Consider the following 24,928-nt stretch of genomic DNA (forward strand, 5'->3'; position numbering starts at 1 on the left):
GCTGTAACTATTTAATTTTCCACTTACCAAGCTGTAGTTGACATTATTTGCTTTGGCTAGAAGAACATCCATTGCATCAGGCATGACGTGGATCTTCGTCTTCTCATTCTCCCAGGTTTCAATATATGCTTTCTGCAGTCACACACACACACACCAAGAACAACATGGGAATTTATTTAGATTATAAACTCTGTTTGTATGTTTTTTATGATAAAATAACTGTCTTATCATTTGCATGTGTATTCAATAGGGTTGTCTGAAATTGTACAAAATATTTCTTTAAATATGATGTCATACCTTGTTCATAACCTGGGCGTTGGTCTTAGCCAGCACCATGGGCATGTCTTCAGTGGTGCTTTTGAATCTGTAGTTGCTTGGGTGCTGACGGTACTTTGCTTCACTCAGGATCTCACCGGCTTTCTTCACCTTCTCAACATCCAATGAGCCTATAGGCACCCATCCAACACCTTGCAACATCTTGAAATCCTCCTTATAAACAGCCTGAACAAAACAAAAAAGAGTTTGTTGTGCTGAAATATGTTCCAGAACTTTTAAAAAAGCATAGACATGAAAACTTTTCAAAGTATATATTCAAGGATTCATACTCACATCACTCTGCAGGTCATATGCATGTCTGGCCTGGACAACATCATTGGAGTCTGGCAAACAAGTCCACTGGTGCAAGCGGGTGATGTAGTTGGCGTGATTGACCTGAATCTGGTTCTTCTTGGCCAGCTCAAAGGCCATCATGTCAACGGGAAGGTTGAACTTGGTCTTGGACTTGTTGAAGTCCTTCTTGTACAGGGCATCACTGGCAATCTTGGCTGAGTTCAGAGCCAACATGAGCAGAGGGTCATCCTGGATGCTGAGGGCACCAATGTGGTGGCCAACCTGCTTACGGTATCCTGTCTTGTACTTGTACTGGAAGGAAAAATAAAACAACAAAGTTCCACGGTTACATAGACGGTAATCATATGGTAACAGTTTATTATTGGTAAAATTCATCATCTTACATCACTAGCAATATCCCTTGAAGCCTTGGCTGCAATAATGGAAATGGCATCATTTCGCAGATCATATCCCTTCTTCTTGGCATCTTCATTTGCCTGTTTGTACTTTTTCTGTAAATGAAAACAAGTGCACCAAAAATATAAGTAAATGTATTTTCCCTCATAAACGGGACTCAGTAATAATTAGATATATATGCATTAATAGCACAAACATATCCTACGTAATAAAGAATATATTCAAGCCCTGATTTAAAGTAATCCATATTGAGTTGCTTTACACCTTATATGTTTAATTCTTCCACTTACCAAGCTATAGTTGGCACTGTTTGCTTTGGCCAGAAGAACATCCATAGCATCAGGCATGATATGGATCTTCATCTTCTCATTCTGCCATGCTTCAACATAGGCATTCTGTAAGCATAGAACACAAAAAATATGAGAGCTTGCTCATGTAATATATTCTAAGAGGAGAATTGTGAGAAGAAATTTTCCTTAACATGTAAATACAGGTAGTTCAACTGAGTCTTTTTGTTGTTTGCACCTAAGAGCATTTCGAGGACTGATGATGTCATACCTTGTTCATAACCTGGGCGTTGGTCTTAGCCAGCACCATGGGCATGTCTTCAGTGGTGCTTTTGAATCTGTAGTTGCTTGGGTGCTGACGGTACTTTGCTTCACTCAGGATCTCACCGGCTTTCTTCACCTTCTCAACATCCAATGAGCCTATAGGCACCCATCCAACACCTTGCAACATCTTGAAATCCTCCTTGTAAACAGCCTGAACAAAATAAAAAAGAGTTTGTTGTGCTGAAATATGTTCCAGAACTTTAAAAAAAACATAAACATGAAAACTTTTCAAAGTATATATTCAAGGATTCATACTCACATCACTCTGCAGGTCATATGCATGTCTGGCCTGGACAACATCATTGGAGTCTGGCAGGCAAGTCCAGTTGTGCAAACGGGTGATGTAGTTGGCGTGGTTGACCTGAATCTGGTTCTTCTTGGCCAGCTCAAAGGCCATCATGTCAACGGGCAGGTGGAACTTTGTCTTGGACTTGTTGAAGTCCTTCTTGTACAGGGCATCACTGGCAATCTTGGCTGAGTTCAGAGCCAACATGAGCAGAGGGTCATCCTGGATGCTGAGGGCACCGATGTGGTGGCCAACCTGCTTACGGTATCCTGTCTTGTACTTGTACTGGAAGAAAAATGAAATAATGTCACTGTTTGTTGTTGGTTTCATACACAATGTGTAAAAGGAGTAAAATCGGATAAGATAAGATGCGATAATATAATCCATCATTGATCTCCAGAGGAGAAACACAAGTCTAACAGCAGCATAAGGACAGAAGAAGTACAGACAAATAGAGAAACTGAATAATTACAAGTACATATATATATATATATATATATATATATATCTATATGTATAGATATATATATATAAATTAACATAGAATAGAAACTACAAAAGAGTTATTAGATTCCAAACAAAATTACAGGCAATGGCAGTACACATACAGCAAGCACAACTAATTTTGTACAAATACTGTAATACCATCTCAACCAAAGTCAAATAGCGGGGTGATTAGAAGCAGAAAAGTCAATGAGATATGGAAGATTTAATAGTAATATGATACGGCCAGCTTTAACAATATAAGCCAGAATATAATACAATATGAGTATGTAATTATGCTTTGAGTTATATGTAAATGTTATATACACATACATATTATTATAGGATAATCTAGTAATGTACTGCAGTACAATGTATTGTGAACTATAAGATATAAGGTGAAAAATAGCGATACAGAGATAATATCAATAACAGTGCAGCAATTTAGCTCAGAATAACACACTACATTTCATGAATTAATAAATAAAAGGTAAATAAAAAGAATTTACTCATTATACAATTTTGGCAAACCATGACTAGCTGCCTATTAAAATACATATCATATTTAGTATACAAAGATATTACAATTAACTGTCATTTTTCACTTTTCTCTTCTAAATTAAATGACTAAAAATGAAACACTTACATCACTGGCAATGTCCCTGGAAGCCTTAGCTGCGATGATGGAAATGGCATCATTACGCAAATCGTATCCCTTCTTCTTGGCATCTTCATTTGCCTGTTTATACTTTTTCTGTAAACAAACACAATCGCCCAGAGAAGTTAAGTATATTCATTTATTTTTGACAGTAATTCTTAAATAATAGTTGCTGTAACTATTTAATCTTCCACTTACCAAGCTGTAGTTGACATTATTTGCTTTGGCTAGAAGAACATCCATTGCATCAGGCATGACGTGGATCTTCGTCTTCTCATTCTCCCAGGTTTCAATATATGCTTTCTGCAGTCACACACACACACACCAAGAACAACATGGGAATTTATTTAGATTATAAACTCTGTATGTATGTTTTTTTATGATAAAACAACTGTCTTATCATTTGCATGTGTATTCAATAGGGTTGTCTGAAATTGTACAAAATATTTCTTTAAATATGATGTCATACCTTGTTCATAACCTGGGCGTTGGTCTTAGCCAGCACCATGGGCATGTCTTCAGTGGTGCTTTTGAATCTGTAGTTGCTTGGGTGCTGACGGTACTTTGCTTCACTCAGGATCTCACCGGCTTTCTTCACCTTCTCAACATCCAATGAGCCTATAGGCACCCATCCAACACCTTGCAACATCTTGAAATCCTCCTTGTAAACAGCCTGGACAAAATAAAAAAGAGTTTGTTGTGCTGAAATATGTTCCAGAACTTATATATATTATATATATTCAAGGATTCATACTCACATCACTCTGCAGGTCATATGCATGTCTGGCCTGGACAACATCATTGGAGTCTGGCAGACAAGTCCAGTTGTGCAAACGGGTGATGTAGTTGGCGTGGTTGACCTGAATCTGGTTCTTCTTGGCCAGCTCAAAGGCCATCATGTCCACGGGAAGGTGGAACTTGGTCTTGGACTTGTTGAAGTCCTTCTTGTACAGGGCATCACTGGCAATCTTGGCTGAGTTCAGAGCCAACATGAGCAGAGGGTCATCCTGGATGCTGAGGGCACCGATGTGGTGGCCAACCTGCTTACGGTATCCTGTCTTGTACTTGTACTAAAAAAGCAAGCATGTGAGTTTTCATAACCAAACTTTGGTGAGGGGGATAGCATATGAAATTACGTACGAAGTAGTAGTACAGTAGTACAGTACAGTACTTACATCACTAGCAATAGTAGTACAGGCTTTAGCACTTTGGATTGCAATGGCATCTGCACGAAGATTATGGCCCTTCTTCTTGGACAGCTCATTGTCCAATTTGTACAGTTTCTGAAACGAGAGAGAGAATATAAATTTTATAGAAAACATGCCTACTTTCAAATGAATGAAGGCAGACATGCTTTATGCTTCAACGCACCAAATACATTTTCTTTTCAGCACATATCAAGATGATTTCATCACACCGTACCTCACTGTAGTTCCTCCTGTTTCCTCTGGCAAGAACAACGTCCATTGCATCAGGCATGATGTGGACTGAAGTCTTGTCTTTCTCCCAGTCTTTGGTGTAGGATTTCTAAAAACAAAACGTAGCTGTTGGTTTGATATCTTTGGCAAATATTTTGGAGAAGAGATATTGGTGTGAATATTCACAGAAAGTACCTTATCCATAATCTGATTGTTGGCAGTGGCCAGTGCTAGATCCATGGACTGCATATCCTTGGTGAATTTGAAGTTGCTAGGATGTTGACGGTATCGGCTTTCACTGAAGATTTCACCAGCTGTTTTAGCTTTCTCAACATCCAACGATCCAATGGGAACCCATCCTATTCCTCTGACGAAGCTCTGATAATCACTTTTGTACTGATTCTGAGGGACAACAGAAACAGGAACAGTATTACTTCACAATGCAGCACAGCTAGCTATTATCCAAGCTGGTGGTCATATTGATGTATAACTTTGGATTGTAGCTTTGAAATCTTTAAAAATAATAATTTTAAGATGATTAAGTCAGACTCTGTACATACATCACTGGCGATGAACTGCATGTTACGAGCAAGTTCCAGGTTCATGGCATCAGGCAAGACAGTGTAGCGGGAGATTATCTGCTTGTACCCAGCCATTGTCTGAGCAGCAGATGCCTGCTTGGCATGGACAACACTCAACATGTCCACTGGGGAGTGATACTTCAGTTTGGCCTTGTGGTAGTCCTTCTTGTAGTTCTTGTCACTCTGCATTCTGGCCACTTCCATGTAGTGAACCAGCAGAGGATCATCCTGGAGGCTGCGGAAGCCGACATGATGACCTCTGGCTTTCTCATAAGCCAACTTGTATTTGTACTGCAACAGAAAACACATAGTTTGTCAATCACAAAGACTGTCCTTGTTTATAATATGAATTTTAGCAGATGTGCTCTGATTATTGGTTTCATTGTTTTTGTAACAACTTACATTACTGGCAATAGTGGTACCGGACTTGGCAGCCTGAATTGGGATAGCATCTGCTTTGAGGTTGTAGCCCTTCTTGGCCATTTCCACAACACCAGCTTTGTACAGTTTCTGTAAAAGAAACAAAGTAAGATAAGATCGAAATAAAAGTGTTCACATTCTCGAATTGACTTCTGTTAACTATGTACTGTATCAACCATTACAAATTGCTGATTTATCAGCTTAGCATATTCCCCTTACATTGCTCATATTAAGGGCATTAGCCTTTGCCAGGAGAATCTCAGGAGCATCTGGCATGATGTGGACTGTCAGTTTGTCCTTGTCCCAAGCAGAAGTGTATGCTTTCTGTAAATAAAGACGTCAGAAAAACAAATGAATTATGGTGGTTATGAAGATTATGAACAGAATTTTTACAGCCTTGAATTTTAGATTATAGTTAAACATGCTGCACCTTATTCATGATCTGGTTGTTTGCAGTAGCCAGAGTCAAGTCCATGGAGTCCATCAGCTTGCTGAACTTGAAGTTGGATGGATGAGTTCGGTACTTCTTCTCACTCTGAATCTCATTGCCGATTTTAGCTGTCTCAACGGCAAGTGAGCCAATAGGGACCCATCCAACACCTCTAACATAGTTGTTCCATTCAGACTTGTAGTCACACTAAAAATAAATGTAAGGCTCAATAAAACAAGGCATCATGTTACAAAAACTAATGGTATCACACTTTATAAATGGATATCGTTATTGTGGGCATGTCACAGCAACAGATATATTCACATTTCAAACTTACATTGCTAGACAGGGTGTTCATTGTGCGAGCCAACACTAGATTCATGGCATCAGGGAGGAGAGCATAACTGTGCTGGATCTTTCTGTATCCAGCCATAGTTTGAGCAGCAGATGCCTGCTTGGCATGGACAACACTCATCATGTCCACTGGGGTGTGATACTTCAGCTTGGCCTTGTGGTAGTCTTTCTTGTAGTTCTGCTCACTCTGCATTCTGGCCACTTCCATGTAGTGAACCAGCAGAGGATCATCCTGGAGGCTGCGGAAGCCAACGTGGTGACCCCTGGCCTTCTCATAAGCCTTTTTGTACTGGACCTAGAGGTTAAAGGGCATATAGCATGTCAAATTAGTCACTACTTAAAGAATTTTTAAAATTATAGAATGTAACGATTCTTGGATTATCCTCAAGGAATTTATTTCTAACTTACATTACTGGCAATAGTGGTACCGGACTTGGCAGCTTGAATTGGGATAGCATCTGCTTTGAGGTTGTGGCCCTTATTGGCCATCTCCACAACACCAGCTTTGTACAGTTTCTGTGAAAACATAAATTTATGTGAACAATGTAAAACGAAATAAAATAAAATTAGTAAAAAATACATTTTATAATGTGATCCAAAGCCTTACATTGCTCATATTAAGGGCATTAGCCTTGGCCAGGAGAATCTCAGGAGCATCTGGCATAATGTGGACTGTCAGTTTGTCCTTCTCCCAAGCAGCAGTGTATGCTTTCTGTGATTAAAGACATCCAAAAAACAAATCAATGATTAAGAACAAGATTATTATTTATATTTTGTGACCCTGCACTATACACTTGAACATGCTGCACCTTATTCATGATCTGGTTGTTTGCAGTAGCCAGAGTCAAGTCCATAGAGTCCATCAGCTTGCTGAATTTGAAGTTGGATGGATGAGTTCTGTACTTCTGCTCACTCTGAATGTCATTGCCAACTTTAGCCGTCTCAACAGCAAGTGAGCCAATAGGGACCCATCCAACACCTCTAACATAGTTGTTCCATTCAGACTTGTAGTTACACTGAAAAAAGAGACAATGAGGTTGATGCATATTAATTATGATGTTAAGATGAGTGACACACATTTAAATAGAGCGCACAATGTAGATTGAAGGTCTTTCAAACATTGTTTTGATACTAAACCGCACAATTCACTGCACAAGGCACTGTCACTGCCACTCACATCACTTGACTGGAAATTCATGGTGCGACACAGCTGTAGGTGCATGTTGTCAGGCAGAAGCAGGTAGCTGTGTGGGACCTTCCTGTAACCTGCATAAGTCTGAACAGCAGAGGCCTGCTTGGCATGGACAACACTCATCATGTCCACTGGAGTGTGATACTTCAGCTTGGCCTTGTGGTAGTCCTTCTTGTAGTTCTTGTCACTCTGCATTCTGGCCACTTCCATGTAGTGAACCAGCAGGGGATCGTCCTGGAGGCTGCGGAAGCCAACGTGGTGGCCTCTTGTTTTTTCAAATTCCTTCTTGTATTGGACCTAAAGAAATGATAAGGAGTTAGGTACCTGTGGATATTAGCGACTGTTGCAGTTACATATAAGAAAATCCTGAATACTTTCGCTGCTGGATAGATATATGATTTACATACATTACTGGCAATATGCCTGCCTTGCTTAGCATGCAGGATAGGAATAGCATCAGGTTTCATGTCATATCCTTTGGCAATATCTTCCAGCCATTTGTGTTTGTAGTGACTCTGTGGAGAAACAGGAAAGTGTTAGGAAAGTGTTTTGTGTACCAATGATGCTGGTATACACTTTGCATTTCAGGCAAGTCATATACCATTGAGTTGCATATTTGATTGACAAATAAAAGGTCTAACTTATTGTGCTCTAACCTCGCTAAGGGTCTGGGCATTGAATTTAGCTTGAAGGAACTCTGGACAATCAGCTGGCAGATGATAGGTGTGCATAAACTTCTCCCCAGAAGCTTTGTATGAAGTCTAGAGGGAAAAAAAAGAAAAAGAACAGGAAATCCTGTGAATTCTTGTAAGGTTCTTATAGAAGAGTGTTTTGTCTCATTTGTATCAACATTTCAACACAATGTAAGAGAGGCAGAGGCATTACATCTTCCAGAAAGAGTAGATATTCTTACTTGGTCCAGCTGCTTTGTGTTGGTCAGAGCCAGAGCCATGTTCATGGCATCAGTCTTGCTTGTGAATTTGAGACTACTGGGATGCTGGCGGTAGCCTCTATCATCCAGCGCAGATTTAGCAGCTCTTGCCTTCTCAACATCCAGAGAACCAATAGGGATCCACCCTGTGCCTTTACAGTAGTTATTGTAATCTGACTTGTAGACATTCTGTGGGTATATACAGAAAAATACGTTCTTATCTCAAAATTTGTAAGAGTCTACTGTACATACTGTTTGTTAAACATGAATATAATCAATTCACTTATAAATACACCAATTTTACCAGCATTACATCATGGTAACATAGAGGAGAACAGTGAAAACATACATCACTCTGAATCTCCATCATGCTGCGACACAGCTGCAGGTGCATGTTGTCAGACAGAAGCATGTAGCTGTGAGGGATCTGTTTGTAGCCAGCGAACGTCTGCACTTTTGAGGCCTGCTTGGCATGGGCAACACTCATCATGTCCACTGGGGAGTGATATTTCAGCTTGGCCTTGTGGTAGTCTTTCTTGTAGTTCTTGTCACTCTGCATCTTAGCCACCTCCATGTAGTGAACCAGCAAAGGATCGTCCTGGAGGCTGCGGAAGCCAACGTGGTGACCCCTGGCCTTCTCATAAGCCAGCTTATACTTGTACTGAATAAAAGAAAAACATTGGATTTTAGTAAAATTATTAAATTCAGTAACATTTGATTAGCCTTATTATTAGCATAATAACAACTTACATTACTGGCAATGTCTCTGGAAGATTTTGCCAAAACAATTGGAATGGCATCCTCCTTCACATGGTGTCCTTTGAGCAGATCTTGACGATGAGCATAGGTGTAGTAATTCTAAATAAAATGATAATCAGTGTTATGTTTCAAATATAGTAGTACTTTAATCTCTATATACATTAAACATGTGGCTGGTAAATACTAGACAAGAATGTGCAACTAACCTGGCTGATGTTGACAGCATTGTATCTGGCTTGCATCAGTTCTGGAGCATCAGGAGGGAGATGGTAAGTGTGCATGAACTTCTCTCCACTGGCCCTATATTCTTTCTGCATGATTAAAAATAAGAAATTGGATTATGTCTATTCTGAAAAGGAATTCAATGTCAAAAATCAATGAGATTTATAATTGAGCAAATTAAGAAGTTATTCTCCTGTCTCCTTCACACCTCATTCAGGATCTTGGCATTGGCCTTGGCCAACTCCATGTTCATGGAATCAGTGACACTGGTGAATTTGATAGTGTCAGGGTGCTGGCGGTACTTCTTCTCATCTAGAGCAGCTGCTGCTGCCTTGGCTTTTTCCACCTCCAGTGAACCAATAGGAACCCAGCCAATTCCCTTGACTGAGGTCTCATAATCCAGTTTATAGGTATGCTAGAAGGTAAAAAGAGGCAAGTGAAAGTTTCAGACCTGCAGAAACCATATTTTGGTTGAGACATCAAGTATTCATAAAGATTATAACGCAAAAGAGTTTAAAATCAAATCCAAACTTACATTGCTGGAATTGTAGTTCATGGTGCGAGCAAGATCCAGACTCATCGAATCAGGCAGCAGGCAGTAATTATGATGGTGCTGCTTGTAGCCAGCGAACGTTTGCACTTTTGAGGCCTGTTTGGCATGAGCAATACTCATCATGTCCACTGGGGTGTGATACTTCAGCTTGACCTTGTGGTAGTCTTTCTTGTAGTTCTTGTCACTCTGCATCTTAGCCACCGCCATGTAGTGAACCAACAGAGGATCGTCCTGGAGGCTGCGGAAGCCAACATGGTGGCCTCTGGCCTTCTCATAAGCCTTTTTATACTGGACCTAGAGATTAAAAGGCATGTAGCATGTCTAATTATTTATAATTTAACAAATTTTAATGATTATATGATGCAACAAGAAGTACAATATTTATATGGTGCATGGTGTGATAAAATGAAGTTTGAGAGTGACTGAGAAGTTGGCTCAGTCTTTCAGGAAACTCACATCACTGGCAGCATGTCTGGCAGCTTTAGCAGCAACAACAGGGATAGCATCAGGCTTCAGGTCATAACCTTTAGCAATGATATCCTGCCAGTCAAGTTTGTAGTATTTCTGAAATGATAGATTACACATATTAACAACAAGAAACAATGAACAATGAAGTATGGCATGGATCCACTACACATTTACAAACTGAAACACTTTTAGCATACATCTCTGCATACTCAGCTGCGTCTATATAAAATCACAGCTAGGATCAAATCAAATGTGCTATTAGAAAATATTTGGTTTAAATAACTGAAAAAAGTGATCTCTCAGTAATTTTACAACTTACTTTGCTCATGTTGTAGGCATTGCACTTGGCTTGGAGGAGCTCAGGGACATCAGGAGGCAGAGAGTACTTCTGATGGATCTCCTCCAGACCTCTCTTGTAGAATAGCTGTGAATCAGGACAGCATTAGAGGTAAAAATATCTTCTCAAAAGTGATCTTAGGGAAAAAAAAAAACAGTAAGATTTCTCTCTGGTGAATTAACCATGACAGCAGACTCACATCACTCCTCTGAAGCTGGTTGACTTTGGCCTGCATCATGATGGGGTGGTCATCAATAGATGTGAAGGGGATTGTGTCCGGGTGTTGTCTGTATTTTTTCTGTAGAAAACAAGTAAATTTACACATTATGTATCATAATCTGCCAGCTGAAAGAAGTTTGTAAAGAGGGGTTAAGTGTTTCAGGAAGACTGAAGCAATGCTGTTGTGGCCATACCTCACTAAGGATCTCGGCAGCTCTCTTATTCTTTTCCACATCCATGGAGCCAAAGGTGACCCATGGGGTACCCTTAGTATAGCTGTTGTAGTCAGACTTGTACTCATTCTGTAACGTAAAAAATCAAAGAAAAAATCGAAGTGTGTCACTGAACACATAGTTGATTGGACAGTAATCATGCAAGTACAAGTTTGGGTTTTGGTTTTAATCAAAATGTAATAAAAACAGCATAAAGCTTACATCACTTTGGATGATGTTGGCTTTCTTGGCCAAGTCCAACAGCACACTGTCGTAGGGAAGGAAGAAGTTGGTGCTGATGCTCCTATACCCAGCCATGCTGGCAATTGCCTGGGATTTCTTAGCCAAGGTGACTGACATCATATCTAGAGGTGTATGGTACTTGGTCTTTATCTTTTCATAGTCCTTTTTGTATTCACGCTGTGGAGATATCAGGGGGAGATTGATCAAAATTGCTCTCCTACCTCAGTTCTTGTAAACTTATATTAAGATAACTGTAAGTAATTTAGTCAAGTTGATGACTTACGTCGCTCTGGATTTTGGCCACATGAACGGAGTGCAAGATCTTGGGATCATCATTAATGCTGAGGGCTCCAACCATTTGTCCCTTGTTCTTCTCATACTCCTTCTTATATTTAACCTGCAAAGAAGATCAAATGATGATCAATTGCTAAATTAATAGAAAAGCAACTTATAAATTCTGAAATCTTGAAGGCTGATACAGTAGTATACTTACATCGCTGGCAATGTTTGTGTGAGCACGAGCAGCAAGGATCGAGATGGCATCACCCTTCATCTCATACTTTTTGGCTTTAGATTTCTCCCAATCATACTTATAACAGTTCTGCAGGGAGAGAATGATGCCATTCAGGAAATGAAAACATAATACTATATTAAAGCTGACAGCAATTATATTCCTGTGATTGCTAGAAATGTGCAGAATTTAAACAGTTACTCACATCACTGAGGTTAAAAGCGTTAACTCTGGACTGGATGAAGAAGGGATAGTCTGGAGGAAGACTAGACTTGAACTTCGTTTCCTCATACTTTGCTTTGTAGTTCAACTGCAAAAAGAACAAAGTGATAAAATCGGGTTTTATTTTATTTTTTTTAAGCTCTGAATTCTCTCCTCTCTTCATTGAGCACTGACCATTGCACATGTACAGTAATATCAAGACAAAGACAAGACAGGTGATGTGTTAATTGTCATTTTCTGTCACTGGAGGGCAGCAGTGTGCTAGCCAGAGCCTTTCCGAGACATTCTGTCTGTCCCTTTCCCTGCCTCCCCAACCCTTCACTGATCACAGGGTTTATTCTGGGCCAAGTGAATGCTTGTTGCTATTTATACTACAGAGAGATGGCTCTCCAGTTTCCATGGTGCCCACAGAAAGACAGCTGGGCTACGTGGATGATTGGGCACATTTTAAGGTGATCTGCATATGTAGGAGAATTCGATCTAGAGAATTAGCTCTGAATCACATTGTAGCAATTTTAGTCAATTAAAGGACAATGTAAAAAAAAAGATCACGTTCACAACAACTTACATGATTTATGAGAACATACATACTGTAAGAAAGAATTCAAATGACATCAAATTTGATGAGTTATGTATGAGATGCTAATGTATTTTCTATTGATACAAAGTGGAGGTTTCCCATGCAGTCAAACATACGTCACTCAGCTGTTTGGCGTTGATGGCGGCTTGAACCAGAACTGGCGAATCCACCACTTGCGTAAATTTCACTTTGTCTGGATGTTGCCGGTAAGTTTTCTGCAAACCACAAGAGAAGAACATTTTGTGACTTAAAGTGCATAAATATACCAAAAAAGAAGGACTGTGACTCTGTTTTACTGCAATGAAGTATTTTATTGGCCAGTACTACTCACATCATTACACTCATGAAGCTTCTTCAAAGCTTCATATTCAGGTGTAATTGTTTGAGGGAAGAAGCATCTTGTTTTTATGTCTTCATACTCAGCTTTATATAATTGCTGCAAGACAAAATATGAAAATTGTGACAAATGATATACTGAAGTACTTAGATCGGTGATTTGATTTAGAGAAATGGGAAGGAAAAGAGAATCATTTACCTCATTCTTCATTTCCTCAGCTTTCTGGCAGTGAAGCATATAAAGATCTTCATAGCTGCCAATGTAGTGGCCCTTCACCTGATTTTCATACTTCTCTTTGTAACGTGCCTAAAAATAAACAGAAATGCATGTATTTGTAAAAAAAAGTCATATATATACATATATATATATCATTGGTTTATGATGAAATAATTCTTACATCAGTGAACTGTTTAAGTACGGAGTCCATCTGAAACTTGGGCGTGTCACAGTAGTTGATGCTGGAACCCCTGGATTTCTCATAGCTGGCTTTATATACTTTCTGCAAAAACAAATTAAAACAAATGATGAACAGAAAAAACACATTAAATAAATTAAGATCATAACTACGACTAACACATCAGTATGACTTATAACTGAATTCAGTTAAATCCAAACTCACTGTATGCAAAGGGGCACTGCACGTTTTTTATTTAGCACCACTAATGTGACATTCCATTTGGATGAGCTTCATGTCAGATACTCTAAACGACACCAACGAGTTTAGGAGTCACCTCATCTTTTAAGTTAGCAGTTTAGCAAGAGTAATTGTCAAATTAACGCAAGCAACATCTCTGTCTGCCCAGGAAACAGAAATGAAGATCAGTGAAGCTAGATTGTTAGAGTACTTCTCTGCTTCTACTTCTCTTTTTATCATTTGTTGTAGCCCAAATATCATCATTTTTTTTTATTTATTAGTATGATTTTATTTTATTTTTTTAAACCAGCTATTGTCACAAAATCCTTTCTTCACAGTGTTTTTCAGACACCTACATCGCTGAGGATGGTGCCAGCATATCTGAGCTGTCTGAGGAGAGGATTCTCTGTGGCAGGGAGCGTGTTGTAGTCAGACTGCGCTTTATTATTCTCGTAGTCCTTCTTGTATTGGACCTGACAAAACAGAAACACGGAGAATAATTTGAGTAAGAAGCAGACAAAGTCTCACAGAACACAGACTCACAGAACATAATGTCGGCACAGTCAGTCACGGTGAAACAACACGTGTGTCTTTGTCGTTTAATAAGATGACGCAGGTTTGCATTATGTGTGAACGCGTGGGTGGCTATGAACTATAAATCCTCTTCACATATTCTGATCTGTGGTTACTGGGGAATTGTGAAACTACACACTTTATGCTGTGAGACTGAACCAATATAGATCTCTCAATCAAGCAATGCATGTGTGGACACCAAACAGTGTGATCTCTGCGTCAGAGTGGACTCAATGTGTTGACTCACACTCTGCTCTGAGACACGGGTCAACTCTCTGTCGTGTCTTCCACATGAGATAGGTCCCATAAAAATACTCTGATACCTTTGTGTGCGTGTGTTTGTGTGTACTTACCTCACTGGCAGCAATGCGAGCCTTCTTGTTTGTGTCATAGACGGGCGTTTCTGTTTGCATGAAATAAATTTGGTCTTTCATGTCCTCATAATGTTGCGTGTATTTTCTCTGCAGAGAGAAGGGAATAACAGTTAGATCTATAAAAAGAAAGACAAAATTAAAAAAAACTGCCCATATGTAGCAGTAAACTCTTACATTGCTGAAGTTGTCCATCGCTACCCTGGCAATGGCCACGTCAAAGTACGGCGTCTCGCACCACTGACCCTTCACATTTTTATTGTAATCTTCCTTGTACTTAAGCTGTGGAAAACAAATAACAACAAACATTAGAAGATCCTGTTGTAGAGTAACATGTAAAATATAGAGGAATCTGTTAGATATGGTGGATTCGCCACATTCTGTTGGATAAAACACAGTGGGAATGACTGGAATCCCTGTAACTTCAAGCTATTGTTGGCCTCTCCCTTTCAGCTTAGTATGGGCAGTAAGATCAGAGAGCAGGTGGCCAGTTATTCCTAGCAGTGGCTTAGGGCTGGTTGGTCTCTGATGGCCGTGTACAAATGTACGAGGAAAATCTAAGCCTCTAAAATGTCCCTGAGAACAATGAAGTTTTTTGTTGTTGTTGTTGTTTTTTGAACCTGTTGGTGATGACATGGCCTGTGTAGGAGAATATTAATTGACCATTAAGAAAAAGGAGTCTGGGCTTTTGTTTCCAAAATCAAATTTTCTTCAGCTGAGAGTAGCTGATATGTCGAACAAACTCCAGGACTTCCACAGCTACTGTACGACCATGGATTATTTCTAATCCATGACATATTTTACTGTGCTAATTGTCTTGCTGATGTTGTAAGGATAAGGCTTACTGGGCTCTGGCACATTCATACCTCTATCCTCCTGTATTTCTTAGATTTGTTTTACATGTGCACATTTTGTTTGAGAGACAATTTAAAATTGTTCCGCTTACATCACTGAGCTGATGGTCCACTCTCTTGGCCAGCTCCACTTCAGGAGGATCAGGCAAGGATGTGTACTTGGCCTTGCGTTCATGATGACCCTTCTTGTAGTGAACCTGTTGGGGGACACACAGCAGAATTGAAATTTACTGAGGTGGTTAATTCTCCGACATCAATAGCTGACCTTAGTGGGCAGTCTGCCTCAGACAGATCATATCTACAGTGACTGCTGACTTTCCTACATCAGCAGATAAGGCTGAATGTAGTTCCGTTCAAAAAGAGGGAGGGACACAAATGACCATTTTAATTGCCTGCAGTGTGAGTGGAAATTGCCACATATGATATATCTGACTCAGCACAAACAAATGGACCCTGAAATGAAAAACTGTATCAAGACAGAAAATGTGTCTGCCTGTGCAGATGGATGCTGAATGGCAAGCTGTCAGCAAAGCCCTGGTGTATGTATATATATATATATATATATATATATAGTGACATAGTATTTTTACCTTAGATTAAAAGGTAAATATATATCTATATTTTTAACAAAAAAAATAAAGGAAGAGGGAAGGAATTGGCAAAAGACTGAGACTGAGGATGTCTGCTTTGATGTTGGAAGTCAAAGGAAATAACACTGATCAGCTAAGGCTCTATTGTAAGTATGAGAGGAATGATAGAATATATTTTTCATTTACTACAGTTGAAAACTAGGAGTTGTCAGCAAACTGTACTTACATCACTAAGGACCTGCTGAGCCTTGGCCACCCTGCGCAGCTCAGGGCTGTCACTATAAGGGTAGTACATGGTCTTATCTTCATCCCAGTCCGCAGTGTAATGTTTCTGAACAAGGAGTAAAATTATGAATTACTCTGTGCATGCCAAATATTTCAAATATATTTGGACATAAGATGCAGTGCTTGAAAGCCTCACTGTACTTACTTTGCTGAAGTTAGCAGCATTCTTGACAGCCAGAACGAGCTCAGGAGCATCCGGGGGCAGCATGTACCTGTCCTTAGTCTCATCCCACTTCTGCCTGTACAGAACCTAACAGAAATAATAAACATCATTTGTGTTCAACATTCAGACAATCTGTTTTTCAAATCTTGGGATATTGTTATACATTTAGGTAACTCACCTTGCTGACCAAATCAGATACATGCTTGACGTGGGCGATCTCTTTGGCCTCACCGTCATACAAGCTTGTTGTCCGAACTTTATTTCCCTCCATGCGGTATTTAACCTGATAATGATGGATGTAATTTCTAGTGGTTCATGATCAGCAAAATCAAATCAAGGCAATTTTTTTTTACCCTTCAATTGACCCAAAGAGAAAATCACAATGAATTTGTTCTGCATCTCTGCTCCACATTCATTCTGTCACACTCAATCTATTCCTGGCCAGAACAGAATAGTTTAATTTAAGTAATTTTTACAAATGAGATTACAAAACAGCAATCATCCATTCCAACAGTATGCCAGACTTAATACTTGGACAGTATGTGTTCAGTACCTCGCTAAGCTGCTCCTGGGCTTTCCTGATGCGAATCAGTTCAGGGGTATCAGTGACGATGGCAGGAGGTTTCCCTCTGGACATGTCATAAGCATGCCTGTACTTGTTCTGTCAAGGAGTAGAATAGTAATCGTAAAAACAAGACTTAAACATAGTAAATCACAAACAAATCATTAAAACAAATCAGAATTAGGTTTATGTCCATGTAGTTTTTCCACATATAAGCAATTTGCCTTGGTATATTGGTGGTCGTCCATGTCATGAAGAAAATATATATATATATATATATTATATAAATATAAAAACAATATGTACAATATGACCATTATTTCAGTGATGATGAAAAAAGAGCTCATCCATTTTTTTAAATACTTAATTTTGACTCGGAACTCAAACTTGTCACTTACTTGGCTGAACTGTTCCAACATCTTCTGGCTGTGCTCCAGGTATGGAGTCATGAACTTGGAAGTGTCCACCTTGACCTTCTTCCTGACCTTCCTGGTGGGCAAGCCAGACTGGAGATGGACATAGGGAAATACAGTTAACTATCCAACTGACAAAATTGCCATTGCTTCTTGATTGCAGGAAACATACTGGCCAGTAAATAAAACTAAATCCACTTACTTCAGGGTTGTCATCAAAGACAAGGAGAAGGACATTTTAACAAACAAAACTATCTGATGTCTTCAGTAACTGTGACATAAATTTGCTGATTAAAAATATGATCTTGTCGTGGTGAAAACATCTTAGCAAACTGATATTAATTTGTGTGAGTTTGCAGTATAACTATTACTAACTCATCTTCAATGATAAAGTGATTCACATCAACATTTAAAGGGATATGAAGAAATCAGTTAAGTCAGCTAGTGAAAATAATGGCATGAGTAAGTATTGTGATAATACTGGATGAAGGGTATCTGAAGGACAAATAAAACCAACACACGTAAAGGGGAAGCACTGGATTCACAACAGTATCTATTCTATTAGCATCTTGCTTGGCGTGCAGTGCCAGGCTCAGCAACATGTATACATGAGGGTTACAGTATCTCATCTGCCGGGTATTAAAACCAAAGGGAATGAAAATTAAAGGAGCAATTCATTGCCTAAAAAGCAGCCATTTCTTCCTGGTGGTTACATTACAATACTAGATTGGTACAGAACAAGCAGGACAATAGCAAATTGCTGAAAAAAGAGAGTTAAATGCTCATGCAGACTTTAAATTTATTTCTAGTGGCATTTCTTACTTTAAAGGCTTTAACATAAAAACAACACAAATTGCTATGCCTTCACTGAAATAACCAGACAGCAGGATATAGGCATGCAGACAGGGAGGGGACCATTGTCAAGACAAACGAGGGGCATCCTGCACAGTTTCGCAGACTCTTTTCCCTTGGGAGGAGGTGCTTTACCTGAAAGAACTGAGTCTTTTGCTCAGTGACAGTCGTCGTTGTAATCTGCTCAACATATTACAAATATAGGACACACTCTGGGGTTTTAAAACTGCCAGAACAAGTTATGGGAGAAACAGCACAGTAATTTTATTGGATTGAGGATGATTTTTCCACAGCTCTGGTGCTCATCAATTATTGCCACTGACACTGACAATGGGGAAAAAAAATAAAAAAGAAAAAGAAAAAAATCAGAGAGGGCTGTCTAACCTAATCTGTAATGACCTGATTCCTTCCCAACACAAACAGCGTCACTGAGCTCCTCAGAGGCCAATATACTGTAATTATGACTGCAGCCTAATTTAGCCTGTTTTCTACAGAGTAAAGAGATGCATTAACATCCTCTGTGTTATATGAGCCTGACAGTTCCAACTCTTTGGCCCGGTCTATAAACACCAGACACTCGCATGACAATGATTCTATTCTTGTTCTTTTTTTTTTAAATTAATGTTATGCTCCTGTTATCAGTTGCTACAGCACACAGCAGTACACACACCTGTTCAGACAGCTTCATAATCTCCGTGTCTGTTCACACATAGGCCTCAGGGGTTTAAAGGACTGGTTCACACACAGTTTCTATGTTTTCTGCCTTCATTCCAATATAGTAAAGATGAGTGACATTTCATTTGTGGTGCTCACAACATTGAAAAATGGAATTTAAAATTTCAGTTCTCTGCAAACAGTGTTCTTGTTACAATGAATAATCCACAGACCAAACTGCAAGCAGTTTTTCTTTCGAGTGAATTATCCAGGGTAACATTTATGCTGTTTCTGGAAACAGATGATTTTCTAATGACTTACTGTTAGCTAAAAGCCATTCACCTCCATTGTATTGGAGGCATAAAAATAAAACTCCAAAAATCTGAGATTTGAATAATTACTGCATGGTTAGATACCACTTAAAGTGAAAGAGAAACCCCTTTTATGTGGAATAAATCATCCATGTAAAAGAAAAACATTCTTTTTCAATCAATCGCTTCAGACTACAGTTACTGATGGCATTCCCACACATGCCGTACTGTTCCATGAATAGCCCGTCTAATTTACAGCGTGCCTGAATTACACTTCCCTATACTTAGGAAGTATCACAGTAAAACATTTAAAGTCACATAGAGTTGAACATTTTGACACGTTACTTTGGAGGTTAACTAATAATCCCTCAAATCTACCAGAAACCTATGAATAACCAGAGCTGAGAGAAAGAACACCTCAATCATTTTGATCAGCTTTTGTAAGAGGCTTCAATATCTGAATCTACCAGACAGGAGAGAACCATCGGTGTAGCTGAAACTCTCAGCCACTATATAACACATCATTACATAGCAATGTACCCGTCAGACACTTTTTTGCCTGCGCTGTCTTCTGCTAAGCAAATTTCTAGCATGGTGACGTTAGCACGCATCAGAGTGTGATTTACTGAACTCTGGCTCCTCTCATCTGCCCCCTCCTCTCTCTCACTTTCTCTGCCTTCACGTCTTCTTCCACTCCATCTCTCTGCCAATGTGCCGTAGATGTCCACTTCTAAATTTGTCTGAATGCCAGACAGAGAACTCTACACGCTCCCCCTTGATGATGTGAGGAGTTAAGTCAGTCTTAAGCTAAGAAGATGGGGGAAAGAAATACTCATGATTATAATGATTTATGAAGGTCATTATCAAATAAAAAAAAAGAAACTCTATCCATTGTGGGATTCTAACTATAGACATATACTGTATTCTCATGTGACCTGAACAGCACGATGTTTCTCCCCATTCTGTAGATCAAATAAGAAGCCGCCTTACCATTTACTCAAAACAATGCAACTTTTCTCCACAGTGTAGATGAAAGTGCTTGTGAAATCAGAGTGTATTGAGGTTTGTGAGTATCCATATATCCCGCCTCCCAAACAATTCGCATCTTTGCGACAAAGATGTAAATTGTCCTATTTGAAACAGTTGATATGTTATATGGGAGTTAAATGATAACAACTGGTTGCTTTGCATTATTAGGCAACAGTGAAAAACAATCATTCAGACTCCCCTATAAGATATCAGCAAGATCAGGTATGAACAAATACAAGGCTAACTTTAATCCTATTTCACCAGGAAATATGGGATTAATCTGTTAGCCTTCTGTTTTCACTCTTCCATTGGACACTGACATGGAGACCTTTAGCAACACATAATTTAACATAATATACTCTAAATACAACATGAAAACATTCTGAAATTTTTAATAACATAATCTGAAGACAAATGTAACTAGAGATTGGTGATTCAAATAAAAGACAAAATGGTAACTTCCAGAAAGTGGCACACCCCCAAGATGTATGTAATCCAATCTTGTACTATCTATGCGACACAAATCTGTGGAAATAAATGACTTCACCTTGTGTAATGATTATGTCACTACTCCTTTTATAATGAATGGCTGTCTATCATAACACAAGGCCACTGGTGAACATATCTGTACTGTCTTTACAGGACAGAAAATGTCACAGTAAAAATGTTCCAAATATTTTAGCTGCAGTTTGAAATAGGTTTAATTTATAGTTGGATGTTTAGGGTGATCTGGGACTCAAAACCCATCAGGGTGTCCATCTGAAACAGGATCCATCAGCAGACATGGATGACTGCTTCCATGAACTGCTGACTGGAGGGGGTCACTAACTTAACTATTCATAGGGCCTGCCACTGGACATGCAGATCCCAAAGATAATCTCAATCAAATGAAATCATGAGTCAGATTTCAATCATACTTAGCCTGGAAAAATGAAAACTGGAAAGGGAAAAACAGTCTCGCATTATTGTACATAACCAAGTAATAAAATGTCCACTTACCTCATCCACAATCTCCTCCTCCTCCTCATACTCCTCAAATTCCTCATATTCCTCCACTATTTCCGTCATTATGGGACGGTTTTAGAGGGTCTACACAAGACACAGATGACATTTTCATTCATTCATTATTTAAACCCTGAGTGAAGGGGTTTGGCCTCAAAAGCTGAAAATCATACCTAATGTGCAAACATACAACATAAAACTGTAGCACCAAATCATGATTTCTAATAGCATATACTGGGGCTTAGACAAGACACCAAAGGACAACTGCAACGGCAGAATTTTAGGATGCTGCCAGGTGCTGTTGTTGAACTTAATTCAAGATTAGTATTCCACCCTATTCAAGATCAGGAATAATAAACAGAAAACACATTCTAGAAAATATGTTTCACCAACAAATTAATGTCCAACCAATGTGCATGCCATACCAGTGAAAGATTCCTGCAGTATTTTCTGACAGTAAGGAAGCCTCACTTGCCATCCACTAGGGTCTCAAACTGATAGTCCAACTTTGTGATTTGCCCCAATCCTAAACAAAGTAGTGAAAATGTGTGAAAAACCTTCAAATCTATGCAACAAGTGTAAATCAATAATCACACGGGGAGAAGTGCAGATTAGGAAGACACTGAGTGGATTATTATAACAGGCCTCTGCCTTCCAATGTGTGACAGCCACCCCTCCTCCCTCACTTGCCACAACACAGCTCAAAGGACTATGCCTCCTAGCTGAAGGTTGGCGACAGCTGCCCAACAGTGCTCCAGCTATTTGACATGTAAGTTAATGCCACAGCCTGATTGGTTGACTCTGTTTAGCAAATGGAGATGCAATGCCTTCTGAGGCTGCAGGTTAAATATAGGATGGCATACTAACTTCCTTTTTTTAGCACAATTGCCCTCTCTTTGAATTAAAATTGTATATTTCTCTGTAAAACAACAAGAGAAATATATGGAACAGCTGAGGTACAAGGGCAAAATAGTCAGGCAAGTGCTGAGATTTTGGAAAGACGACAAAATGGCTAGAGTGCTGCTGAGATTTCAGATACATCCAAAGGTAGGCCTGGTATGATCTTGCTTGAGTCTTGCAGTTCTTGGTTGTTCTGTTACTCCTTCAACATGCAGCAGAGCCCTTGCACTCCTTATTCCTCAATCAGCTGTCCTACTGGATCCGGATGGCAGCAGAGGATGGAAACGATGGATGTCCAAGCAGGTGGAAAGCCATGCAGGGTTGTAGAAAATGTAAATATTTGTGCTTTTTCTCCCTTTCTGTGCTTACCAGTAATATTTAAGTTAAATGGTCTCCCAAGCTGCCAAAGGCTCCCCAGCTTCCCTCCAGAGAAACGCTGGGCGACAGCACACAGCTGCAGTTTCTACCCAGGTTATCATGTGGCTGACACAGCCAATCACAGGCCAGTGCTCTCAGGTTTCAAAATCTAAATATACCTAAGTGATCCTTTCAGAAAAGAGCACCTGTTGAGGCTAATGCATCAGCGGTACAGTTATGAGGAAGGCAGTGGGGCACAGGTGGTGGGGGTCTCAAGAAAACAAGAGTATACCCCAACAGCACCAGTCCGCAGGAATGGGCGCACATTGGTCCTGATGTTGACAAATACAGCTGTTTACTGTAAGGTTTGAAAATAGGTCTGACCTTAGGTAAAGACATGACTATGTGCCTGTGAGGAGAAGGCTAGCTGAAGGCCCTGAGAGGCGCTGTAGGTGCCAGACCGGTTGAGGTCGTCTGTTAGCTGACCCTGAGCTGGCTAGGTCCTGTCAAGAATCAGGTCAACATCGAACCTGTGAGATGGAAAATAAGAAACAAGCACATGCTCCCAGAAAAATGGGCCACATGGGATACTAGTTTTCTAAATTTGACATAAATCTCCAATAGCCCCTGAATTAAGGACAAAGACTGTAAACAATGAGTCACTGTGCAACTTTGACATTTTAGCTGGATTGAAGACTGGAGACATCTGACATGATAGACTTTAGACCACTGTGGTACTGTGCATGCATCTGTAACAGCTGTAGCTTAACATTGGTGATGACAATTACCACTAACCTTGTTCCCTTGTATGATAACAAAAGCATAAAAGAACATACCAAAAGGTCAGCTCTAGATACAGTTCTGTACATACTTCATGTTATAAAACAGACAAGAGAAATTCCATTCAACCTTTTACAAGTGACTGATACCCTGGACAAAACAAGAAAATGATTTCATTTTGTTTGACAAAGTGGTAAAGCAGACTGCTGCTTAAGTATTGGAAGATCTCCAAAGTAAGTATCTTAACTTTAAAAATATATCAATAATATATAGTCTAGATAACATACATACAGTTTAGGTCCAGTGGCAACTTTGACAGCTATGATTTAATTTCACAGGAACTTATGAATAAAGTCGAGAGACAAATGGAATAAGCTTTGAACATGTAGATGGGGGATACAGTACTTAAGACAAAGAATAAAAAATATACAATATGCATGTATGTTTCCTCTCTTATTGTCTATCTCTGTGGTACGTCTTTGCTCTCAGTCTGTGCCAGGAGCAGGGTGCTACCCGGGGACTGAGACGGACAACAGCAGCTGAGAGACTCTCTCCCTCTGGAGACATTGTGTGATGCACTGGAGGATTGCTGCTTGGTCCCCATTAGCAACATCACTGTTGTTTAGATCTCATCCAACCTGCAAAATTGAAGAAACTGTCCTGTTCAAAAGGGTGTGTTAACCAAAAATGATTTAAAGATGGGCAGTCCACTAACCTTTATATTGACGGGAATTGGAAATGAGTTATCTATCATGAAGATTTCTGCCTCCATCCAAAAATAGTGAAGGGAAATTATTTTTATTGTTATTTATTATCTTGTTTGTAGCAGTGCAGAGGGGGCGGGGGCTACATGATGCTTAGTCACTGGAAAAAATGACCAGTGACACCAGAACATAACAGCTGCAGGATAGACAACCACAACATAATCACTGCCAACTGTCACTGTCAGCCCAACACCTTGGAAACAAACAATGAATTCTAGTGAGGTAAGAAGCCTAAAATGTAACCAATTAGTCAGACATAGAATGACTTGCAAGAACAGGAAAATGATACAAACATCTGCACTGATCTTCTAGTTCTGTAAGAAGCACATCATGTTTTGAGTTAGATAAGGCCACACTTTCTGAGTAATCAAATGTCTACTAATTTTGTTACCACTTTTGGATTTGGACAGATAGTTGAGCTAGTTTGTATCAGTACACAACCCTCATTGTTCTCAACACAAGTCAGACATCGAATGAAGGACTCAACTCTCCACTCACAACTTTGGTGATTACAGTGTCTGACGGTCTCCACTCTCCTGCACAATTTGTGGCAAAAGGATACAAAGTGAACAGTATTTCAATGTATTATTATAAACGTAAACTTAGTGTATGTCAGGTGTTAGTATTTTGTTGTCTGTGTATTACTCGGGTTTGACTTACCTGAAATAATGCCTGAAATGTTTGCTCAAACTGAAATACGACTGATGTCAGACCAAGTTCACTACTTGAGTGCTCATCAACAATGACATAATTGACATACCAATTAAATGTGTACACCAGT

General features: G+C 39.5%; 1 protein-coding gene across 33 annotated transcripts in view; it reads right to left on the reverse strand.

Annotated features, from left to right (window-relative positions):
- neb (nebulin) overlaps positions 1–23,622 on the reverse strand; it is a 62,805-nt gene extending 39,183 nt beyond the window's left edge. For 5 of the 33 annotated variants that reach the window (XM_046405040.1, XM_046405020.1, XM_046405026.1 and 2 more), the window contains exons 1-56: positions 22,616–22,827; positions 21,772–21,872; positions 21,344–21,433; positions 18,486–18,530; positions 17,484–17,591; positions 17,077–17,184; positions 16,702–16,806; positions 16,506–16,610; positions 16,302–16,406; positions 15,578–15,682; positions 14,809–14,913; positions 14,614–14,721; positions 14,044–14,160; positions 13,451–13,552; positions 13,252–13,359; positions 13,048–13,152; positions 12,833–12,931; positions 12,120–12,224; positions 11,897–12,004; positions 11,687–11,800; positions 11,383–11,580; positions 11,143–11,250; positions 10,929–11,027; positions 10,712–10,816; positions 10,381–10,488; positions 9,907–10,218; positions 9,580–9,786; positions 9,356–9,460; positions 9,141–9,248; positions 8,740–9,051; positions 8,373–8,579; positions 8,116–8,220; positions 7,867–7,974; positions 7,445–7,756; positions 7,077–7,283; positions 6,875–6,979; positions 6,676–6,783; positions 6,251–6,562; positions 5,914–6,120; positions 5,703–5,807; positions 5,466–5,573; positions 5,043–5,354; positions 4,678–4,884; positions 4,487–4,591; positions 4,240–4,347; positions 3,823–4,134; positions 3,534–3,737; positions 3,263–3,367; positions 3,053–3,160; positions 1,897–2,208; positions 1,585–1,788; positions 1,317–1,421; positions 1,014–1,121; positions 610–921; positions 298–501; positions 28–132 (exon numbers count right to left, since the gene is read on the reverse strand). In XM_046405040.1, the coding sequence (XP_046260996.1) occupies positions 28–132; positions 298–501; positions 610–921; positions 1,014–1,121; positions 1,317–1,421; positions 1,585–1,788; positions 1,897–2,208; positions 3,053–3,160; positions 3,263–3,367; positions 3,534–3,737; positions 3,823–4,134; positions 4,240–4,347; positions 4,487–4,591; positions 4,678–4,884; positions 5,043–5,354; positions 5,466–5,573; positions 5,703–5,807; positions 5,914–6,120; positions 6,251–6,562; positions 6,676–6,783; positions 6,875–6,979; positions 7,077–7,283; positions 7,445–7,756; positions 7,867–7,974; positions 8,116–8,220; positions 8,373–8,579; positions 8,740–9,051; positions 9,141–9,248; positions 9,356–9,460; positions 9,580–9,786; positions 9,907–10,218; positions 10,381–10,488; positions 10,712–10,816; positions 10,929–11,027; positions 11,143–11,250; positions 11,383–11,580; positions 11,687–11,800; positions 11,897–12,004; positions 12,120–12,224; positions 12,833–12,931; positions 13,048–13,152; positions 13,252–13,359; positions 13,451–13,552; positions 14,044–14,160; positions 14,614–14,721; positions 14,809–14,913; positions 15,578–15,682; positions 16,302–16,406; positions 16,506–16,610; positions 16,702–16,806; positions 17,077–17,184; positions 17,484–17,591; positions 18,486–18,530; positions 21,344–21,412 (8,178 nt within the window). In that variant the 5' untranslated portion in view covers positions 21,413–21,433; positions 21,772–21,872; positions 22,616–22,827. Of the gene's footprint in view, positions 1–27; positions 133–297; positions 502–609; positions 922–1,013; positions 1,122–1,316; positions 1,422–1,584; positions 1,789–1,896; positions 2,209–3,052; positions 3,161–3,262; positions 3,368–3,533; positions 3,738–3,822; positions 4,135–4,239; positions 4,348–4,486; positions 4,592–4,677; positions 4,885–5,042; positions 5,355–5,465; positions 5,574–5,702; positions 5,808–5,913; positions 6,121–6,250; positions 6,563–6,675; positions 6,784–6,874; positions 6,980–7,076; positions 7,284–7,444; positions 7,757–7,866; positions 7,975–8,115; positions 8,221–8,372; positions 8,580–8,739; positions 9,052–9,140; positions 9,249–9,355; positions 9,461–9,579; positions 9,787–9,906; positions 10,219–10,380; positions 10,489–10,711; positions 10,817–10,928; positions 11,028–11,142; positions 11,251–11,382; positions 11,581–11,686; positions 11,801–11,896; positions 12,005–12,119; positions 12,225–12,832; positions 12,932–13,047; positions 13,153–13,251; positions 13,360–13,450; positions 13,553–14,043; positions 14,161–14,613; positions 14,722–14,808; positions 14,914–15,577; positions 15,683–16,301; positions 16,407–16,505; positions 16,611–16,701; positions 16,807–17,076; positions 17,185–17,483; positions 17,592–18,485; positions 18,531–21,343; positions 21,434–21,771; positions 21,873–22,615; positions 22,830–22,987 lie in introns of those variants that run through there. The other 28 variants (XM_046405022.1, XM_046405023.1, XM_046405027.1 and 25 more) reach the window with 19 other exon arrangements.
- Positions 23,623–24,928: the final 1,306 nt, after the last annotated feature.

Source organism: Scatophagus argus, chromosome 11 (genome assembly GCF_020382885.2).
Source record: "Scatophagus argus isolate fScaArg1 chromosome 11, fScaArg1.pri, whole genome shotgun sequence".
NCBI classification, from domain to species: domain Eukaryota; kingdom Metazoa; phylum Chordata; class Actinopteri; family Scatophagidae; genus Scatophagus; species Scatophagus argus.